This window comes from Ornithorhynchus anatinus, chromosome X3, assembly GCF_004115215.2.
Source record: "Ornithorhynchus anatinus isolate Pmale09 chromosome X3, mOrnAna1.pri.v4, whole genome shotgun sequence".
NCBI classification, from domain to species: Eukaryota; Metazoa; Chordata; class Mammalia; order Monotremata; family Ornithorhynchidae; genus Ornithorhynchus; species Ornithorhynchus anatinus.
In genome coordinates, this window is record NC_041751.1 from 20,799,089 (window position 1) to 20,822,850 (window position 23,762).

Consider the following 23,762-nt stretch of genomic DNA (forward strand, 5'->3'; position numbering starts at 1 on the left):
CTGGGAGGAGGGAAGAAGAAAGGGAGCAAGTCAGAGTGATGTAGAAGGGAGTGGGAGAAGAGGAGAGGGGGACTGGGTCAGGGAAGGCCTCTTGGAGGCCTGCAATAAGGCTTTAATAAACGGGGGGAGAGTAATTGTCGTTCGGATTTGAGGAGGGAGGATGTTCCAGGCCACAGGCGGGATGTGGGTGAGGGGTCAGCGGCGAGATAGATGAGATGGAGGCACAGTGAGAAGGTTAGAATTAGAGGAGCGAAGTGTGCGGAGTGGGTTGTAATAGGAGAGTAGTAAGGTGAGGTAGGCGGGGGTAAGGTGATTGAGTGCTCTATAGCCAATGGTGAGGAGTTTTTGTTTGATGCAGAGGTGGATGGGCAACCGCTGGAGTTTTTTGAGGAGTGGGGAAACAGGGCCTGAATGCTTCTGTGGGAAAATGATCCGGGCAGCAGAAAGAAGTATGGACTGGAATGGGGAGAGACAGGAGGTTGGGAGGTCAGCAAGGAGGCCGATGCAGTAATCCAGGGGGGATAGGATGAGTGACTGCATTAAGGTGGTAGCGGTTTGGATGGAGAGGAGAGGGCAGATTTTAGGGATTTCGTGAAGGTGGGATCGACAGGATTTAGCGATGGATTGAATGTGTGGGTTGAATGACAGGAGTCAAGGACAACCCCAAGGTTACGGGCTTGGGAGACAGGAAGGATGGTGGTGCCATCTACACATCATTGCGGGCAGGAAACCTGGCTACCAACTCTGTTGGACTCTCCTAAGTGCTTAGTGCAGTGTTCTGCACAGAGTAAGCGCTCAGTAAATACCATTGATGATGGTGATGATGACGGTGACTGTCGTGCTCTCCCAAGTGCTTAGTACAGTGCTCTGCACAGAGTAAGCGCTCAATAAATACCACTGATGATGACGATGATGACGGTGATGATGTTCAGTGCAGAGCTACCAATTATCGAAGGGAAATTTAGCGATAACCTTTGCAGTAAAGGCGGATTTTTTGAGAGATTTTGAAAGGTCTTTATTTTGTCCTTCCTTGAAAGAAATTCAGTCAGATGCCACAGGCTCCTAGCTGTGCCACTTTCGTTACTGAACATTTGTCCCTTAGGACTCCATACATTTGTACATGCAACCTGGCCAGAATTGGCCAGCCAGGTGCACTGATCGAGACACTGTGAATGTACACTGGCCGTACCGCACCCAGAATCTTCGTCCATCTGGCAGCTGCTTCCTATAAGGGGTGGGGAAAAAAGGAAATGTTTACTACGCTATTTTATGGGATTTATTTCTACTTGGATAATTCTCCTTCAACGGACCGCGGACCGACCGGTCACTGGATGCATCTACCCAGGATCAATCCTGGAAAATTTTCCATTTCCTGGTTAGGCTATATCCTGACTGCATGTACCACAGCCCATGACTTCATAGGCTTGCTGGTTTTGAAGTCTCCCAGTGTCAGGACCAGTTGTTTGTACTGCTCGCATCCTAAGTGCTCACAGCATCTGCATGGGTTTGGAGAGTGAACACCTTTAATGGCTTGATTGGTTTGGATCAGATTTCATAAATAAAATAACCCTCTCTTGGGCTTGAGAAATCCAAACCCTGAGTTTCATCTGGATATATTGGAGAAGCGGCGTGGCTTCGTGGAAAGAGCCCAGGCTGGGGAGTCAGAGGTCGTGGGTTCTAATCAGCGTGGCTCAATGGAAAGAGCACGGGCTTTGGAGTCAGAGGTCCTGGGTTCGAATCCCGGCTCGGCCACTTGTCAGCTGTGTGACTTTGGGCAAGTCACTTCACTTCTCGGTGCCTCAGTTACCTCATCTGTAAAATGGGGATTAAGACTGTGAGCCCCACGTGGGACAACCTGATTCCCCTGTGTCTACCCCAGCACTTAGAACAGTGCTCGGCACATAGTAAGCGCTTAACAAATACCAACATTGTTATTATTAATCCAGGATCGGTCACTTGTCAGCTGTGTGACCTTGGGTAAGTCACTTAACTTCTCTGGGCCTCAGTTCCCTCATCTGTAAAATGGGGATTAAGACTGTGAGCCCCACGTGGGACGACCTGATCACCTTGTATCCCCCCAGTGCTTAGAACAGTGCGTTGCACATAGTAAGCGCTTAACAAATGCCATTATTTATTTATTTTATATAGTGGGTTCACTGGCTAAGTTACAATGTCAGGAAAAAAACACCTGATTTTTTAGGTTGTCATGAGTAACCTAATAGTACTATAGTCTAGCAGATGACATGATGGGATAGTCTCTCTTTTACTTTCAATCTCACAATTCAGTGGCTTGAGTTTTCTGACAGTATCGTATGGATAGGGGGCTTGATGATTGCTTAATGCTTGCTTAGCAGAAACCTAATATGCTTTGATAAATAAATGTGCTGCAGGGTTTGGGGATTTCTAAGCATCACTCATTTATCATTAGACTAGTGAAACCTTTTTAAAAAGCAGCTTGCAAGTGCAGATTCCTGAAGCTGAATACATAATCCTTCCTTTTCTTATTAGATTTCTTATTATAGAACGTAACGCTATATTGAAAACACTTAAATGGCCACAAAGGATTTTTTTTATCAGATAGTTTTTTAATTCATTCTATTGTATTTATTGAGCGTTTACCGTGTGCAAAGCACTGTACTAAGCGCTTGGGAGCGGACAATATAAGATCAGACACATTCCCTGCCCACAGTGAGCTCATAGTCTAGAGGGGGAGACAGACATTGATATAAATAAATAGACGAATGAATAAATAAATAGATCAATTACAGCTATATACACATGTTCTGTGGGGAAAGAAGGGAGAATGAATGAGAGAGCAAAGTATGAGCAGTGCAGTGGGAGTGGGAGAAGAGGAGAAGAGGGCCCAATCAGGGAAGGCTTCCTGGAGGAGATGTGCCTTCAATAAGGCTTTGAAGTGGGGGAGAGCAGTTATCTGTCTGATAGGAGGAGGGAGGGCGTTCCAGGCCAGAGGTAGGATGTGGGCGAGAGGTCTGCGGAGAGATTAGACGAGATCAAGGTACAGCGAGAAGGTTGGCACCAGAGGAACGATGTGTGCGGGCTGGGTTGCAGTTATGAGAGCAGCAAGGTGAGGTAGGAAGGGGAAAGGTGATCAAGTACTTGAAAGTCATTGGTGAGGAGTTATTGCTTGTTGTTGAGGTGGATGGGCCACCACTGGAGTTCCTTGAGGAGCGGGGAAAATGGTCAGAACGTTTTTGAAGGAAAATGCTTTGCGCAGCGGAATGGAGTATGAACTGGAGTGGATAGAGATACAGTGCAGAGGCATACAGGGCAGGGCACTGTACTGTGGCTCAGTGGAAAGAGCCCGGGCTTGGGAGTCAGAGGTCATGGGTTCTTATCCCGGCTTGGCCGCTTGTCAGCTGTGTGACTTTGGGCAAGTCACTTAACCTCTCTGTGCCTCAGTTGCCTCATCTGTAAAATAGGGATTAAGACTATGAGCCCCACGTGGGACACCCTGCTAACCTTGCCATTGCTTGGCACATAGTAAGTGCTTAACAAATGCCATCATTATAATTACCCCGCTTCTAAACTGTGAGCCCGTTGTTGGGTAGGGATTCTCTATTTGTTGCTGAATTGTAATAATAATGATGATGGGATTTGTTAAGCTCTTATTATGTGCCAAGCAGTGTTCTAAGGGCTGGGATAGATACAAGGTAATCAGGTCGTCCCACAAATGGGGCTCACAGTCTTAATCCCCATTATACAGATGAGGGAACTGAGACAGAGAGAAGTTAAGTGACTTGCCCAAAGTCACACACCTGACAAGTGGCGGAACCGCGTTGAGAACCCATGACCTCTGACTCCCAAGCCCGTGGTCTTGCCACTAAGCCACGCTGCTTCTCCACTTTCCAAGTCCTTAATACAGTGCTCTGCACACAGTAAGCGCTCAATAAATACGATTGAATGAATGGAGATAGGAGGAAGGGAGGTCAGCGAGGAGCCTGATGCAGTTATCAAGGCTTACAGTCTATCATCAAGTTATAGATTATCTTGTATCTCCCCCAGCCTGTAGTACAGTGCTTGACATATAGTAAGGGCTTAACAAATACCGCAATTCATTCAATAGTATTTATTGAGCACTTACTATGTGCAGAGCACTGTACTAAGCGCTTGGAATGAACAAATCGGTAACAGATAGAGACAGTCCCTGCCCTGTGACGGGCTACCACAGTCATTATTATTGTTTGGAAGAAAATCCAGGACAGGACAAAGAACAGCGTTTTATTTCCTCCTGAAGAGGGGATTGCTTATTCAGATGGGTCAACAGCAGATCCAGGCTCTCCCGTTCGCTTTATTCCATGACCTTGGTCAAGCCACCTCTCTGTTTACCTCTGCCCAGGAACAAGGAATATTTTGCATTCGTGTCAGAAGGGGGAACATGCTTGCTCCTGGTGCCTCTATATTATAGGCTCTTTGCTATTTCATAAAAAATTATGAATCCTTGAATAGAAGGTCTAAAGGTCTGGGTCCATCCCTGGTCTCGAGTCCTAGCGATCCCCTCCCGTCCTCCCATCTCTCGGCTCACCCACCCTGGGCAACAGATGAAGCAGAATTGCCCAAACTTCCAAATGAACCGATCAATCTTTAAGCTAAAGAATGGGCATTCTAACTCTTTTTTTTTTTTAACCAGCTCTAGTCATTATCTCAGCTGTATCGGCACCGGCTCGGCATATCCAGGGATTTCATATATTTTGAGGCAGAGGTTTTTGAAGCCAATATGAAATGCACTCTGTATTCCGTTTAATAGTGCCCAGGGAGAAAGAGCATCTAGGGTTCTGTCAAAAGCAAGTTTCCTCGTTGATTGCTTTAACCGCATCTGCACAGGCACCTCCTCCTGCAAATATCCACCTGCCCAAAAAGGAGGGGAAATTAAGATGTAAAAAATACATGGGAATCATCATGTACGTCGTGAAGGGGTAGGAACGCCCAGCTGTAGAAACTGTAATTAGGAAACAGGAGGGAGGGTTTGTGCATGTGTGCTTTAACTCAGCCAGATGTATATAGCCTTAATAAAATCCTGGTTTTCAGCCTCTTCTCTGATCAGAATAAGAATTAGGCTTCAGGGAAGGGGAGCAGCGCATGGCGGCCGAGGATGAGAGATACATTGTAGGACTCGCCCCTCCTACTCTGTCATCCTGGAATTTGGTAGTGGTGATCTTTATGAATTACTACCTAAAACACGGTGGAAAAAAGAAACGAACCTTCAGGATTCTGTAGGCAGAGGAAGAAAACTTTCATGTTTCTGCTGAAAGGAAGATCCCGAGAGGATCCACCCGGTCTTGGTTTCAGCTGCGGGTCTTGGAGAAGCAGCGTGGCTTAGTGGATAGAGCAGGGGTCCCGGAGTCAAAAGGTCATTGGTTCTAATCCCTGCTCCGCCATATGTCTGCTGGGTGACCTTGGGCAAGCCACTTCACTTCTCTGGGCCTCAGTTACCTCATCTGGAAAATGGGGATTAAGATTGTGAGCCCTCTGTGGGACAGGGACTGCGTCCTACCTGACTAACTTGTATCTACCCCAGTGCTTAGAAGAGTGGTTGGCACATAGTAAACGCTTAACAAGTGCCATCATCATTATTACTGTTATTAGCTGCGACCCCTGCTGATGAATGGATGGGTAGAGCCGCCCGATGATATTCATTCAGAAGCCCGATTATTTGGGATGATTCCAACGTGGGAAAAACTGGAAAAATAATGAGGTGAACAGTAGCTGTGCAAAATTCCTCAGACCTACAAAAATTCCCATTTGCTCCACTGAATTTTACAGATAGATTCTATCTGTATCCTAGGCTAGGCCACCCCCTCCCCCGAATCCCAAACAGCACAATCTGCCTTAGTAAGTGTTAGTACAGTGTTCTGCCCACAGTAAGCGCTCAATAAATACCATTGATTGATTACCTGGAGCAGATATAAGCAAATCCCAAACACTGTCCTAAGCACTGGGGTAGATACAAGATAATCAGGTTGGACACAATCCCTGTCCCACATGGGGCTCACAATCCTGATCCCCATTTTACAGATGAGGGAACTGAGGCACAGAGAAGTTAAGTGACCTGCCCAAGATCACACAGCAGTCAAGTGGCAGAGCCGGGATTAGAACCCATGACCTCTGACTCCCAAGCCCGGGCTCTTTCCCCTAGGCCATGCTGCTTCTGGAATATGGAATTTAGAATTCCCTTGGAGCCCTGGGCCCTAAGGGAGCATTCTGCAGCCAGGACCTTCCCTGTCCTGGGTGATGCACCTAATTTCACTGTTACTGTATCCTGAAATTGTAACACTCTGCTATTATGTCACCTAGATGGGGACTCCAGAGCCCTCTACGCCTGCACCCAAGAAAATAGACGCACCGGGTTGTAAAGTTGTAAGGTTCTCTTTTATGCCTGCTACTCTTGTAAGCTAGTGGGTGAATGTTGATTTTTGTGGCTGGTGCGCTGGCCCTGGGAGGAGAATGAGAGCAAAGATTTATGATCCGGAGTTACTGAAGAGGTGAAATTCTTGAACTGCCCGACTGTAGTATATAAGTACTGACATATGTATATAGGTGTAATTTATTTAGGTATGTTAATGTCTGTCTCCCCCTCGAGATTATGAACTTGTTTTAGGCAGGGAATGTGTCTGTGTGTCATTCATTCATTCAATAGTATTTATTGAGCGCTTACTATGTGCAGAGCACTGTACTAAGCGCTTGGAATGTACAAATCGGCAACAGATAGAGACAGTCCCTGCCCTTTGATGGGCTTACAGTCTAATCGGGGGAGACGGGCAGACAAGAACAATGGCAATAAATAGTGTCGTGTACAGTGCTTTGTATACATTGCGCGCTCAGTAAATACGATTGAATAAAGTAACTGGATGTCCTGAGAGAGGAGAGACAAGCAAGCTTTCCAGGGCTCAGGGACCGCCCAAAAGCCCTGAGGCGTCGCTGTGGGCGAAGTGGCCTCTCCAGGTCAAGAATTGGGAGGCTAGAGTGGGCATCGGATGGCCACTGGAAATCAATCAATAGATCGTATTTATTGAGCACTTACTGTGCGCAGAGCACCGTACTAAGTGCTTGGGGGGGAGTACAGTATAACAAAGTTAGTAGACACGGTCCCTGCCCGCAATGAATCGTGGAGCTTCTGGTCCAGTCAGCAGCCATCCCAGCGTTCCTCTCCAAGCATCCAGACTGCTGGCCTGGATCAATCATTGGCTTGCCCCAGTTATGTCCTGGATTACTGAACTTTGTTCTTACTCTTCTGCAGCCGCTGCGTCTCTGCGATGAGCTGCACACCTGTCCAGTGGCCCATTTGATGAGTTTATCCCAACTTAGCCCACAGTTTTCCAATGTCTATTGAATATGAGCTAGAGAGACCCTCTCCCCACTGAGATGTCTGCTGTGCGACCTTGGGCCGGTCGCTTTGCTTCTCCATGCCTCAGTTCCCTCATCCGTCAAATGGGATTGAAGGCCGTGAGCCCCGTGTGGGACAGGAAGAGTGTCCGACCTGATTACCCAGCGTTTAGAACAGGGCTCGGCACATAGTAAGCGCTTAATGAATACCACAATTATTATTATTGCTAGACCGGAGGGGGGTCTGAAAGGTTCCGTATCATTCCGGCACCCCAAAGTGTCGGTGTGCTCCACGGGACTCCTGAGCTTTGGGAATGTTCAGTGGATGGAGGAGGGTGCACGTATATCATTCAGGCCCATCAAGCACATGCTCGTGAGGCCTGAGGTACAGCCAGCCCGCACCCTTGGAGACCAGCCCAGTTCCAGAGACCCCGCAGAGGTGATGGATCTGGTGGGGAGACCTAGGCCCGCGGTGATCAATCAGGCTATTGATTCTGAGGATCCCTGGGAGGCTGAATTGGTTCTCCCGGGGGTTCTGATCTTTTCAGGTGTAGATTTAGGAGGCCACTGAATCAACTTGGCCTGCCCGGGCCCAGATTGACTCCCTAAAGTAGGACCCAGGAAACCTGGAGCGTTCCCGAGAGGCTGCGCTCCGGGCCTTTGCATCCCTGCAGGCCAAGGACCCACCTTCTTTATTTTTGAGAGGCTGGTGAGCTCCAGAACAAAATGGAGGTACTCTAAAGGTAGCGTGAAACCCTGCTCCCCCACTGGCGGAGAGGCCGGCAAGCCGAACTTGGCCAAGGGGTGCGCCGCAGTGTGGGAAGAGGAGGAGGAGAAATGGGGAACCAAGAGAATTCACAAAAAGGTATTCAGCAAAGTCTGTGGCTGCTGTTATCGTTGCCATTGAGATTGATAGATCTTGTAGATCCTCTCCCCTGGCCATATCAAAATTAATAGTGTTTCGTTTTTCCTTTTGTCCAGCTCTAATATGAAGGATTTCTAACTACAGCTGTCAGTTATAATCACATAAAAGAATTTGCTTAGGAAATAATAAGAAAACCAATAGAAAAGTGACTTCCATCCCTCAATTGAAACAGATTTAGCCCCGGGAACAAATTCTTTATTTATTAAACTGGTAAAATGACTGCTCCAGAGAAGGGAAAAAAAAAATGTTTGCCATTCAACTGAATGGATCCTCTTTTTTGGGGGGGGGGGGTATTTGTTAAGCTGGGGTAAATGCAAGATAATCAGGTTAGTCCCAATCCCTGTCCCACATGGGGCTCACAGTCTTAATCCCCGTTTTACAGATGAGGTAACTAAGGCACAGAGAAGTGAAGTGACTTGCCCAGGTCACACAGCAGACAAGTGGCAGAGCCGGGTGTAGAGCCCAGGTCCTTCTGACTCCCAGGCCGGTGCTCTCTCCACTAGACCACGCTGCTTCTCTTATTTCACGCCGATCCCTCATTTCGGTCAGCGTCCATCAACGACCAAAGAGGTCACTAGGCTCTTGAGTGTAATTCTGCCTTCTTCATGTCTTCCCACCCACTTGCCCTCAACAGGAAAATCATTTCTATGCATGACACATTCAAGATCCCTCAATGCCAAGTCACACCCTGCCATGAGAGCGGTCGGGCAGAAGAGACGTGCTAGTTACAAGGTCTTTTGGAAGATAAACATTTTGGTAGCTCGACAGCATCATCCCTCACGTTCACCGTAGCTGCAGAAGTTCAAGGTCCATTTGCAGCTTAAGCCTTTTTAGGTAATCAGCCAACTTCTCCGGGTCCCCCTCCATCATTCCTCAGCCCTCTTCTCCACTCCCTGGCCCCCTTTCTGCTTTTATGCCAGAGAACAGGCTGAAACGATAACCACGGTAGTAGAATCCCTGTCAAAATCGCAAGGAATGTAAATACTCGGAGCCCTCCTGAAAAGCTGATGTGGTTATTGGTTCATTAGTAGCAGACGTGCCTAACCAAGGCACGCTTTAAAGTGCAGGCAGGATTCAGTTTGACACTGAAGGATTAACGTGTGTAACAACCGAAGGGAAGTTCAAGGTTTTCTAGATGAATTTATCAATCAGCCGATCTATCGCTGCGTTACCTTATGTCTGAACGGCAGTGACCCCGAGAAGAAAGATAAGATGCCTCTTTAGAATATCTGGGAGTATTGTGTGGGCACAGTAGCATGTCTGAAATTAGCGGAAGTAAATATTCAGAGGTAGGTACAGTGAGGGAACTGTATGAATGAGACTTCACCGGGGCAGGTAAGACAGGCAAAAATCGTGGGTTACACTAGGAATCCATATTTTACTCCGAACATTGCTCTCAGAAAGGTTTCATGTTTCCCTATTTTTAACCTCAGCATTGATTAAATTTTTCTGGCTTCTCTCTAACTGTTCTTTGTATTCTAACAATGCACTGTAGATAATGGATTGATTGTAAAAGATTTACTGACTTTAACAACTCAGAAACTGAATTTCTGTGAGCCCGTCATTGGGCAGGGATTGTCTCTATCTGCTGCCAAATTGTCCATTCCAAGCGCTTAGTACAGTGCTCTGCACATAGAAAGCGCTCAATAAATGCTATTGAATGAATTTCCCATCATTTTTGCAGCGTGGCCTAATGGAAAGCCCCTGGATCTGGGCATCAGATGACTCGGGGGACTAATCTTGGTTTTTGCCACTTGCCTGCTTTGTGACCTTGGCCAAGTCGCTTAATTTCTCTGTGCCTCAGATCCCTCATCTCTAAAATGGGGATTAAATCCTCGTGTTCCCTTCCCACTTAGACCGGGACATGGCCTGTGACCGACCTGATTATCTTGTATCAACCCCCGCCGCATAGTACAGTGCTTGGTACAAAATAAGTGCTTAACAAAGGACACGTATGATTTTTGTTTTGAGAAAGAGATAGCAGGGGAAGAGGGCAGGAGTGAGCGAGTCTGTTCCATCAGTGAGAGTTTGGCGAGGATGGAGTGGCGGGGGGGGGAGATAGACGGTGGTAGAATTTGCTGATTTCTGAAACTTACAGTTTCGAGGCTTATAGGCTAGTTGGTTTGAGGGCAGTTCCCCATTAAGCACAGGGAATGCAACTTCCAGGTTGAAGTTTTGACAACAATGTTAATCTGCCCCTTTGGGAATTTCCCAGATCTCCTCTTTCCTCCCGCTGCCAGCATTTCAGCAATTTTATTGATTATTAACTCTTCTACCAGAAGAAGGGGGAAGGAGAGAAGAGACCGTGAACCTCAAATCAGTTAAAATTCCTCTTAAACAGATATTTTAAAAGGTTCGGAAGAGGGGAAGTTGAACCTTAAGGGAAAATTGAGGTTGGGAAATTATCTATCGATTTAATCTATCCATACTATTCCTTTTCTCAACAAGGAAAGATAAAGTCGGCTGAATTCCCATTACAGACGTTTCCACTGAGTCGCAAAATCTTTGTTTCAGGGTTTTATGTGTGAAAATGAAACTATTTCTTTTCCTCCCTGGAATGGTATCAGCAGCAATTATTCCTAGGAGCGTAAGAAACTAAGCAGTGCCATTACTGGGTCCCGTTACTGGGTCCGCACAGTGGCCAACGTTCAATCCCCGACTGTAACATTACCCCTGCCATACTGCCGCGCCATTCATTCAATTGTATTTATTGAGTGCTTACTCTGTGCAGAGCACTGTACTAAGCGCTTGGAATGTACAGTTCGGCAACAGATAGAGACAATCCCTGCCCAATGACGGGCTCACAGCTCCAGCACTTCCGTGTCACCCAGATATCTATGGGAAAGAGCATGGGCTTGGGGATCCAAAGACCTGGGTTCTGAGCTTGGCTCTCCATTGGCCTGTTGTGTGACCTTGGAAGAGTCACTTAGTTTCTCTGTGCCTCAGTTTCCCCATCTAGAAAATGAGGATTGCATGCCTGCCCTCCCTCCTATTTAGACTGTAAACCCTGTGTGGGACACGAACTGTGTCCGATCTGCAAAAAACTGTATTGTATCCCTGTCTTTAGTTCAATACTTGGCACACACTTAGCACTTAACAAATACCGTAATTATTTTTGTTATTATCATTGCCTGGATTCTCGGGTTCCAACCCCTTCTGCCGGCTCTCCTCAGTGCTGTACTGTACAACTATTTCGCACTCTCCCAAGTGCAGTACCCGGCACTGAACACAGCGTGAGCGCTCAATGTATGCTATTAATGGATTGATGGATAGTCATAGGATGTTTGGAAGAACCCCATGATGATCGCGCTCTTTTACATTGATACCAGTGTGTAGAGGCATCATCTGACATCCAAGTCGTTTCTCCTTCAACATCTCTGACTTTTCCTTTGCATTTGTGTGTGTGTGTGTGTATGTCCTTCTCTTTCAAAGATGAGCCTAATTTATCCATGCGTGTGAGTATGACTGAAAAGACCCAATGTGTGATTGACACGTCCGCCTCCATTGCTTGCAACTAAAGCTAGAGAAAGATAAAGATAGTAAAGATCGACAGAAACCCGTCTCCTGATTGCTGCCCATCAGGCTGATCTGTCTGCTGCTGTGGCCTCCCAGCGGTCCACTGCCCTATCCCAGTATTTGAGTCCATGCTGCTCTAAGTCTTCACATTTTCTGCTGTTCCACTCCATACGTGTCCCCAGTCAATTCACCGTTCAGGAATTCCTTTGGTTTACTTGGGTTTATTTTCCTTAGGTGGGTATGGATGATGGAGAGTTGACTGTATTACAGGACACATGATGTGTAGTTCATAGGTGGTCCTGGTAAAACTGCTCCAGAACCTGGATGTGCCCTAGGTCCAGGTCCCGTGGCCATATAAAAGGTTGGACACCACGATAGCCTGGAAGAGCCATTATAACCAAATATAGATTGATCTTTATTTCCCATTACAGGTTTTTGTAGGCCTCCATTTTGTTATGATCGGGAGGAATTGTAAGATGTTTCTAATGTGTTTTCTGTTTTGCTGCAAGTAGTTTTTCAATCTCTGAATAATTTCCTCAAAGTATCCATTCGATCGTATTTATTGAGCACTTACTATGTGTAGAAAACCGTACTAAGCGCTTGGGAGAGGATAATATAACAACAAGCGGACAAATTCCCTGCCCACATAGGGTAGTCGTAATAGTGCCTGCCAAACGCATTAGTAAACTGTTCAACAGTGTCCCTGAAGAATGCAGATTTACTCACTGATCTTAGGTAACTCGAGGCTGGAGTTCCTTGACCCCCAAAGCTGCTTTGTTTAATAAACACTTAGTACAGTCCTCTGCATACCGTAAGCGCTTAATAAATTCCATCGATTGATTGATAAATTGATGTCGTTGTCCCAGGGCACATTCTAGGCGTCCTTATTTTCCAGGAGTTGGATATTTAGTCTGCTTGATGGTTTAGATAATAATAATAATAATTGTGGAGTTTGAGAAGCAGCGTGGCTCAGTGAAAAGAGTGCGGGCTTGGGAGTCAGAGGTCAAAGGTTCTAATCCCGGCTCTGCCGCTTGTCAGCTGTATGACCTTGGGCAAGTCACTTATCTTCTGTGCCTCAGTTACCTCATCTGTAAAATGGGGGTGAAGACTGTGAGCCCTACGTGGGACAGTCTGATTACCTCGAATCTACCCCAGCACTTAGAACAGTGCTTGGCACATAGTAAACACTTAACAAATACCAACATCATTATCATTATTATTATTATTATTATTATTAAATGTTTACTATGTGCTAAGCACTGGGGTAGATGCAAGAGAGTCAATTTAGACCCAATCCCTGTCCCACCTGGGGCTCACAGACTAAGTAGGAAGGAGGAACACATTTGGAATCCCTATTTTTACAGATGAGGCACAGAGGCACAGAGAAGTTAAGTGACTTGGCTAAGGTCACCCAGCAGGCCAGTGGCAGAGTCGGGATTAGAACCCAGATCCCCGGACTCCCAAGCCCATGCTCTTTCCACAAAGTCACGCTGCTTCCATGCTTCCACTTGTCAATACATCGGTTGTTTCAGTAGTTCCATTTGGAGGCTTTGAGCTGATGGCCAGTAGGGCACTTGAGCCCCTCACGTGACCACAAGGAACTATCCATAATTTCAAGGCCCACTGATGGATGATATCATCTATGATATGCCATTATGTCGGCCTCGGGTGACTCCATGATGCCTCTCTCTTATTTGAGGAGCTCTGCGTGGTCTTGTTGATAATAAGCTGATATTTAGCATCCTCACTGAGTAGAAATAAGCCATTGTTATTGAGTTTTCCTGTCCCAAAAGGACCAATTATTTGTTTCTCTGTTTAGGCTCCTGTGCATTGAAATCTGTCCTGATGATCATATTCTTGGATATTGGAATTATATAATTTCTTTGTTTATTGGAACTGGATTGTCTTGCATCTCCCCCAGTATTTAGTTCAGTGCAGGGGACATAGTATACGTGCTTGACAAATACCACAATTCTGTAGATGATTTGTAACAGCTCGAGATATGCCTTATGACATAAAAAATGTGAAATGAATTTTGACTGACAATTTTTGAGGATGGAAGTTTGGTTTTTTTTTTAATAAATAGCTATTTGCCAGAAGCTGGGCGAGCTCACCACAGTATGTGGAAAATAGGTCTACTTGACTTGCATCCATGATTTCACAGGGGGATAAAGCAGCATCTGTAGGACTGATGGGCAACGGACAATAAATTTTCCTCTACGTGCATGTAAAGATTATAGTGTGTTGTGCTGATGTGCTTGCTGTTTGCAGCGCCTGTCACTCTTTTCAAATTCTCCTCTTGCCATGGAGGTCTTCCGGTAACCGCTGTTCACAAAGAGCTCTCACTCTCCTCATTGCCCTGTCAGGATGGTCTCTTTGCTACTGTAGTCTCTAACTGCCCCCTTTTATGTCACATTTTTGAGATCGTCTCATCATGTCTTTAGAATAGTTCTGTTTTCCCCACTTGCCTGTGCCCAATTTCAATTTGTTGGATAGCAGCTGCTGAGGAAACTGTATTTTGACCACTCTAGTCGTAAGTATTTTTATGTTTATCTCCCCCTTCTGAATTTGACCTCCTCTGGGGCATGGAAAATGTCAATTTCCAGTCAATTCATCTGTGATATTTATTGAGCACTTACTGCGTGCAGAACACCGTATTAAATACTTGGGAGAGTACAACAGAGTTGGTAGACACATTCTTTGCCCACAGGAGTTCGCAGAGGGAGACAAACATTAAAATGAATTACAGCTGTGCTACAGAAGTGTCGTAGGGCTGAGGGTGGGGTGAATATCAAGTGCATAAAGGTTACAGTTCTAAGTGTGTAGGTGACACACAGGGAGAGGGAGTAGGGGAAATGAGGGCTTTGTCAGGGAAGGCCTTTTGGAGATGTGGTTTTTGAAGGATTTTGAAGGTGGGGAGAGTGGTGTTCTGTCATGAATGAAGAGGGAGGGAGTTCCAGACCAAGGGGTGGCGGCGAGAAGGACGAGATCGAGGTACAGTGGGTAAGTTTGGTATTAGAGGAGCCAAGTGAGCATGCTGGCTTGTAGTAGGGAATCAGCAAGGTAAGGTAAGAGGGGGGTGAGGTGACTGAGTGCTTTAATGCCGATCGTAAGGAGTTTATGAATGCGCTGCAGCAAATGGACCCCGTTACTATAGCAGTAGAAGTTCTCCGTTCTCTTCTGACGTCCCATCCGACGATGCTGTGTCGCAAGGAACGTCGTCTCGGTGCTGGTGAATGGACTGTATTCCAAGATCTTGTCGTTGGCGGGTTTTTTTTTTAATTTAATGGTTCTTGTTAGACACTTACTGTGTGCCAGACATCGAGGAAAGTCCTGGGGTCAATTCAGGATAATTAGGTTGCGCGTAATCCCCGTTCCACCTGGGGCTCATAGTCTAAATCAGAGAGAGGAAGTGGATTTAATCCCCATTTAATAGGTGAGGTAACTGAGGCACAGAGAAGTTAGGCAATCCTGTCTTCACATCGAGTTTGGCTCTGCAGATACTTTGGAGCATACCACAAGAAAACGGAAGGCCAGTATGAGGGGAAACGTCAAAAAAAAGTTTGTGAAAATGGTGTGGTTCACATAAATCCTAAGTGAAATCATGGAATAAAACCTCCCGAGGAGGGATTTACCTATCTACACATTCCACCCAGCTTGCCTGGGCACTGAATGAATTGAAATAATAATATAAACTAAATAGTAGACTAAGTGAGAAAAATCCCTAGGCATATAGAGGATAACGGAACCATTCATTGGACCAGTGTGGTTCATACAGAACAGATAATGGCCAGCCAAACCTGAGTTTATTTTTGTGAGATTACAAAATCAGTATATAAAGAAAATGCAGGGATTGATAATATACTTGGACTTTAGTTTACTAATTTGATACTGCACCTTGCAATTTTGCAGGAAAAAGGGGTCCAGATTTGTTTAAGATTGAAACACAATCCCATGAATGGAAAAAGAACTGCGACAGTTTCATCAAAAAGAGCTGTCTTAGGGGAAAACGTGTCATGGATGATATTCAGGCAGTGGTGGTTTGGTTTGATCCTGTTTAGCCCTCTTGTGTTCTAAATAGAAAGAGGGGCTAAATTCAATCGTATCTATTGAGCGCTTACTGTGTGCAGAGACTGTACTAAGCGCTTATGGACCGGTTGGGGAATCTGAGGAAGATACTGGGGTGTTTTATAGGATTTCATTTTATAAGTGCACATGATTAGAATTGCACAGCTATAGTGCTTGGCACCTAGTAAATTCATGACAAATCCCATGATAATGACTCAATGGTAATAATGAAAATGCCTATTATTACTATTCTGAGATGTAGAACTAAGATCACAGTACGTAGGAACTGGAAGGTAATTTTCCCATTTTCCTTGGCGTAGTAGCAAAACCTTGTACGATACCGCGTCTGATTTTAGGCAGCAAAATTTAAGAAGCGTATGGAAAATGTGGAGTGAGTCCAGAGGAGAGCAACAAGCGTAATTGCCTGAAAAATAGAATTTGTGAAGGAAAGATTAAAGGCATTAGAATTTTTGAGCTGAAGAAGGCCCATCTTCAATTATATAAGGGGAGTTAGCGTATTGGGAAGGGTGTCGTCTTCACCGTCTCCCAGAGGACGAGAACGGGAGTGTGTCGTCAGCTGCACCAGGAAGAGATTTCAAGTGTGTTGACATAAGGGAGGATTTGCGGCGACCAGGGTAGTAGGGCCTTGGGATGAGCTATCCAGGAAGGTTGTGTCTTTCTTGCCGTGGATGGGCTAAGGTGCACAGCCAGGGACAATCATTTGGCTTCCTGATTAATTGCTCTTCTCTCCACTCTGTTTCCCCCAACTACGGCCACTTGGACGCTCACATTCTCCCCCGGAGCACTTCCGTATGTACCTGTGAACTCTGTGGCTTTCCCTGTAATTTCTTCTTGCCTCTCTCCCCCATCCCATCATAAGTTCCTTGAGTGCAGAAGGTGCCTACTAATTCCACTGCACTCTCCCGAGATCTTTCTACTGTGCTCTGCACAGAATAAGCACTTAGTAGATATTACTTTTTTGGCACATAGTAAGCGCTTAACAAATACTATTATTATTATTATTACTGTTTGGTTGGCCACTCTGAGGTGAGGGAAAAAAAATCATGCCCCCACCTGGTTCTGTAAAACAGATAGATTTTGTGGGGCCCTTAAGGTGACGTGTGATACCAAGACAGTGCTCTGCACATAGTGAGCGCTCAATAAATGCTATTGAATGAACGAGTTAGGTTGCGTCTGACAGCCGTGGAGCCTTCTCCCCGGTTTAACTGATCAGATCCTAGCAAGGAGCCTCCCCGAACCTCGCGCTTCTTCTCAGGACCCGTCTCTCGGAGTCCAGCGGCTTCTGATTGTGAGCCCCCGGGGGGGCCTGGGACTCTGTCTGGTTTCCACCCGGCTGCCCTTCCCCAGCGCTTCGCCATCAGTAACCTCGTCCTAAATATTCTCCTACTGCTCTTATGGGTGCCTTGTGTGACACGGCCATCAAAATCTCCCTTTAACCAGCCCTCGCTGGTGATTGAAACCATTGAGAAGCAGTGTGGCTTAGTGGAGAGAGCACGGGTCTGGGATGGAGAGGACCTGTGTTTTAATTACCACTTTGCTGCTTGTCTGCTGGGTGACCTTGGGTAAGTCATTTAACTTCTCTGTGCCTCAGGCAGTGATCTCACCTGTAGAATGGGGATTAAGTCTGCGAGCCCCGACCTGATTAGCTTGCATTCATTCATTCATTTATTCATTCATTCATTCAGTCGTACTCGTTGAGCGCTTACCATGTGCAGAGCACTGTACTAAGCACCTGGGTAGGTACAACAGTAAGCGTGACAATCCCTGCCCACAACGAGCTCACATTCTGGAGGGGGGGACAGCCAGCTGTCACCATGCTTTGGGGTGCAGGGCTGCGTCTCCTGCCCCCATTTGGCTGCCCCCTCTGACGTAATGCCCTTGGGTGACGGCACCTCACTCGCTGTCTGAAGCCAGCCCGCCGGAGTGGGTGGGGATATATTAGGTAGCTGGTGATCCTTTTCCATTTTTATTCTTTGCACTCATTTTTCTCACATGCATTCCTTTTCAGAAAGTCTGCTAAGCTTCCACTTGGCAATTTAATGAGAAGAACTGGAAATCAAGAGAAGTATTTTGTAAATGTCCATCTTGTTTAGTTTTGGCCTTTGCCGAAAACAGAACAATTTGTTGAGGAAAGCTGATTTCAAAACTCGATTACCTCTATTTGTGCCTCCTATTCTGTACTTGTGCACTAAGCAATTTTCAATTAAATTTTTAAACTCCATACTGATGTGAAGAACTCTTATTGTCCTCTTGAGGCAGGATTTATTTAATAGACAATGATACGTGATTGAAATAAGTGTCTTTCTCAATTGTGTATTTACCTGAATGTGATGGCACGATTCCCCGTGGGATCCTTTTCACCACTCTTTTCCCGAGAAAGTCGTTATGGTACAAAAGAGTGTGATTTGCTTAGTACAGTAGCCATTCATTTGTGTGGATTAAGTGTCCTTGGTCATATTTATGACAAATCTAATTCAGTCAATCGATCGAAGATATTTATGGAGTGCTTATTGAGTGCAATAAACCGTATTTAGTGCTTGGGGGAGTACATTACAGAAGAGTTGATGGATATGATCCTTGCCCTGGAGGAGATTTCATTCTACGGGGGGAGGGGGAGGCAGGCGTTAAAATAAAATGCAGTAGGCAAAATAGTAGAGACTATGCTATGGGGCTGGGGTGACTATCGTAGTGGATGAGGGGTACCCAGCCAAGTGCAAAGTTGATGCAGAGGGAGGGTGGATGGGGGAAATGAGGGCTTAGTGTTAATCAGTGGTATTCATTGAGTACTTACTGTGTACCACGCGTCAATCTAGATGTTCAGTAGAGAACAGTGCAGTAGAGTTGATAGACGTGTTCCCTGCCCGCAAGCATTTACTGAGCTAACCAGTGTTTTGCCGTTACGTTTTCCCCTTCCTTTTAAATCCTATTGCTGTATTAAGGAGAGATTGTTTCTTGGCACTCGGCAGAGAAGTAAAGTTACAATTTTAGTTCCAGGATAAATATTATGCCTCTTGAAAAATCTTCATGCTTTTTCTCCCAAATACAGGGCAAAATATTGGCAGGAAAAGGTGGTTAAATCCAGGGCAGTAGATATATGACAGCAGTTCTTTCAATCTATCCTAACTAACTAGATCTAGAGCCTTTGATTGACCAAGACAATTCGGCGTGCGTGTTAAACTTGCATTTATCCTGGAGTTTTCCACTCACCTTTTCTCAGTTTTGCCTGTAATCAGGAGCTACTCGTTTTCTGTAGTGCTCCACCCGGAAATTACTATCCCCACGCCCATCAGCCAACTCATGGAGTGTCTCATCCCAGAGATGCTGGAGAGTGGTAGGTGAAGAGAGCAGACATGTAAGAGGGAGGGAGTGGATGGAAAGCCTTGAAGCCGGTTGTGAGGATTTTTTTGCTAGATGTTGAGAGAAATGGGGAGCCAGTGGAGGGTTTTGAGGACTGGAGAAACGTGTTCTCGTTGGCCCTTGGGGAAGATGATCCATAGAGCAATGGGTGATATCTATTAGAGAGAGGAGAGACAGGAGACAAGGAGACCAGTGAGGAGGCTGATACAAATGTCTAGCTGTGACATTGAAGCAGCGTGGCTCAGTGGAAAGAGCCCGGGCTTGGGAGCCAGAGGTCATGGGTTCGAATCCCGGCTCTGCCACTCGTCAGCTGTGTGACTGTGGGCAAGTCACTTCACTTCTCTGTGCCTCAGTTACCTCATCTGTAAAATGGGGATGAAGACTGTGAGCCTCACGTGGGACAACCTGATTACCCTGTATCTACCCCAGCGCTTTGAACAGTGCTCGGCACATAGTAAGCGCTTAACAAATACCAACATAACCAGAACTTGTACCGAAGACCATGCATGTGCATGTGTGGGTGGAGAGGAAGGGATTGCTTCACGGAGCTGCTGTCTCAAAAGACTCAATAGGATTTAGCAGTAGATTTAATGTGGTAGGTCAAGGCGAGTGAGGAGTGAGTCGTGGTTGCTGACTTCCTGGGTCAGAGGGCCAGTGAGGTTAGGAAATCAGGAGAAGGAATAGGTCTAGGCGGGAAGGTGAGTGGTTTGGTGTTAGATAATGAAGTTGGAGCATCCAAGTGGAGATGTCTCGGAAGCCAGGGGAGAATCTAATTACAGGTTGGAGGAGAGGTGGGTGCTGGAGGGGAGATTTAGGTGAGTTCAAATTTGGGCAGGGGTCTTGCCTACCAATTTTACTGTATTGTACTTTCCCAAGTGCTTAATACAGTGCTGTGCACATCGTAAGTGCTCAGTAAGTACCAATAATTGACAGCGGGGTAGTTGAGGTCCTGGTAGCGGATGAGCTCACAAATGGAGTGTGTGTAGAGCAAGAAAGAGTAGAACTTTGAGAAATGCCCACGGTAAGAAGCCGACCCGTCATTGGGCAGGGATTGTCTCTATCTGTTGCCGACTTGTCCATTCCAAGCGCTTAGTACAGTGCTCTGCACACAGTAAGCGCTCAATAAATACTATTGAATGAATGAATGAATGAGAGGTGGAAGAGGAGCCAGCGAGCGAACGTGAGAGCGAGTAGGGAGGAGAACCAGCTTAGCACCACGTCAGTCGAACCGAGATCTGAGAGTGTTTCGAGAAGGAGGGAGTGGGGCACAGTGGCAAAAGCAGCTGAGAGGTTAGAGGAAGATCAGGATGGAGTAAAATATTTTGCTTTTGGTGATAGGATCATTCGTGACCTTAGAAATCAAGTAAATAGTGAATGGTTTTAATATATATATATATATATATTTACAAAGCATGACCCCCATAATGGCTTTTTAAAATATCCACTTAGATCAGCACTTTGGGTTCCTACGATGTTAGGGAAATGTGTGTCTGGGGAAGAAGCAAGTTTTCTGGGTAACAGCATGTTAGAATCGGAGCCTAATTTGGCTGCTGTTATGAGAATGCTAATACGAAGTTACACTCATTTAGCTCAAAGCAGCTATCTTTTCCCTGTTCTTTTATTCTCATTCTCTTTTCTCGTGCAGTGCTGCTGGGTTGTATGTATAGCTCAGCTTGGATATATTGAAGAGGAGATTTCTGCTTATTCTTGGCAAATAAGGCCTCTTTTGACTTAATAATTCATGCCTTTAAATTAGCTCAGCAAGCTGCCGTGATCTATTGGAACAGAAGAGTATCACCGTGCTGCAGGGGTGGGCAAAAGAAAACCACCACAGAAAGATTTTTTTTTTCTTACTAATTACTGTAACTGCACTGGCCATTAACCTAGATGACTGTTTAACAGCACTGTTTCAGCTTTGCAGTAGAAAAGGAAAATGTTTCTGACTTGAATTGTTCTATCAAGAATATGTATGTAGTAGTTGGTTTTTTTTTATTGTAATTTTAAAATGTGTGCGTTGGAGGTAAATTCATTTGACAACATTATTCATACTGCAGGTTGAATAATCATCTGTGATTCCCTCGAGAGTTGATATAAAAGTTGTTCTGAAGTCCTTATCAGATAGTCATTGAAGATGTACAAGTTACCTAAGACTTGTATAAATCAGTGCAGGGTAAATTTAGCTAACAAGTGTAGAGCTTTATCAGGGAGTCACTTGGTAATTCCCAACTGCCATAAAACCTTTTCATACAAAGTGTGCATGATTGATTGATTTAGTACACAGTACGGAACAAAGGCATATGCTTGGGAGGCCTAAACTACTTATACAGGAGCTAATAATGATTATGTTGGTTCTTATTAATCACTTGTTATGTGCTAAGCACTGGGGTAGACCCAGTAAAAACAGATCAGAAACAGATCCTCTCCTGCACGGGTCTCACAGTCCAAGGAATGGGGAGAACAGGTATTGAATCCCCATTTTACAAATGAGGAAACTGAGGCAGAGAGAAGTTAAGTGACTTGCCTAAGAACTCACATTAGGAAAGCTACATATCCAGAACCGGACCTGGAACTAGGATCTGAGAGTGGGAAGGGAGGGTTTCCTATGATCTTTCCTCTTCGTTTTCCTGCCTCACAGTGTGTTTTTTGTTACTGTAATGGAAAAATACTAAATATCGATCAACTGGTTAATAGCAAGGAAGGGGAAGGACTTTAGGAATTTGTATTGATTGCAGTTTTGTTTGTAATATTTCCCTGTTTTAGAAAAAAATTTAATGGAACCACAATATTCAAGTTTAATATAATAATTGATAATTACAAATAATAGAATTATTATTCTCTGAAGTAGCCAATAGCCACGATGATTTTTGTCCACAGGGGTTCTCCCTAAGTACTATAAGGAATAATAATAAAAAAAGGCCTCTGCTTCCTAGGTCTGAACTTTTTGTCTTCTCTAGTCTACTAGCGACTCAACACAATGAAGGGATAAGCCCAAATTGTTGGATATTAAACCGAACATTTGGGGAGATAGCAAAATGCATCCCATTCTTCTCCATTCTTCAAGGTATGCAAGTTCAGCAGGGAAGGAGTGTGTTGGACCGAGGTCTTGTGAACACAAAGAATACACTACTATGTTTGTTTTTCTAATTACACGATCCCATTATGCTTGAGTTGTTTATGTAACAAATGAAAAGGCCAGCAAATAATGGTCAGAAGTTGAGACTTCCAGTAAAAAAAAAAAGTTGAATTTGGCAATCCAAGCATTGATCAAGGCAAAATATGCAAGTATTTTAGAGATTTGCTTCCTTCCCATCCCATCAAAAACCATTTCTGATCAGGTGGAGCTGGTTTCCTTCTTGAGGTGGCTTCTATCTGGAGGGTGAACCCAGGAGTAGAAGTCTCCTTCCAGGGGGAGATTTTGACAGTTTAGTTTGCAATCATTTGCACTGAGTGACTTGAGTTTTTGAAAACTGCTGATGAATTGTGCTTGTCGATGATTGGCTATTGCCTGTTTGATTTTCTGCAGTTTGTTGTTCTACATGAATTTGGTTAAACGTATATGGGAGAGGACTCTGTAACTCTGAAAATGAATCTTCTAAACATTAACAACAGATCTACCTTTTCTAATGAATGTTTTTTTTCCCCCGGTCAGTTGGTCAGAAGTCTTACCGTAGGATCAAAGTGTTTCCATTCACGCTAATGATTTGTTGGCTTTTTTCTCATTTTTTTTTTTAGCCTCTTAGCAAATATCCTCCTTTGATAAATGACATCTCCTTCTGGCTGCCTTCTGGGACTTTCACCGTTAATGACTTCTATGATTTAGTTCGAACGATTGGAGAAGAAATAGTGGAAAAGGTTGACCTCATAGACCAGTATGAACATCCAAAGTAAGTAAAGCGTTCCGTGGTGTTTCTTCTAACCAGGTGGAAAATGCGGTCTGGAAATGTCATTAGTAATGCTCGTTCACTGGGGCCCTCACATTTCCTGTGGGGGAAAGAACGTATGTGAAAAACAGAGATTACCAACGCTAAGAAGATACCGTGAACAGCATTTCCAGTTAGATATTTGAGAAGGTCAGTGGGTGAACTGCAGTCTTTTCCATTTATGGGAGATATGTAGCTTCTCTGCTGGCTAGCAGTTGTAGTTATCGATCGCCGGGCCTGCTTGAGGGTGTAGCTTTTTTATTCCACAGGCAGTGTGGCACCTTTGCTCAAAGTAATACGCTCCGTGTCTGATGGGGGCTACCATGATAGGATGCTGCTGTTGCTATCCGGGATCGTCCCACATTGTAAGATCCCGCAGGCCAGAATGCCTCTTGTTTTCTCCTTCTTCTCCGGTATTTCCTTTGCTTCCACTTCCTACTCAGCAGTTGCTTCAGTGTCCTATTGTTATCCATTATCCAAGGGTCAGAAATTCCACAATAAGTTTGTCCTGTACTCCATCCTCTCAGAGCCCCTCCTTCCTACATTTCAAAATTTCATCCCTCTGGGCATCTAGCAGCATTCCCTCTATTCTCACCCTCCCCAGTCCGCTTCCC

The 23,762-nt window shown here is 45.2% G+C and overlaps 1 protein-coding gene across 1 annotated transcript in view; it reads left to right on the forward strand.

Moving 5' to 3' along the window:
- The window catches only part of FARS2 (phenylalanyl-tRNA synthetase 2, mitochondrial), a 281,243-nt gene that overhangs the window by 143,414 nt on the left and 114,067 nt on the right, over positions 1-23,762 (forward strand). The window contains exon 7 of the mRNA XM_029053621.2: positions 22,961-23,112. Coding sequence (XP_028909454.1) covers positions 22,961-23,112 — 152 coding nt within the window. The remainder of the gene's footprint in view (positions 1-22,960; positions 23,113-23,762) is intronic.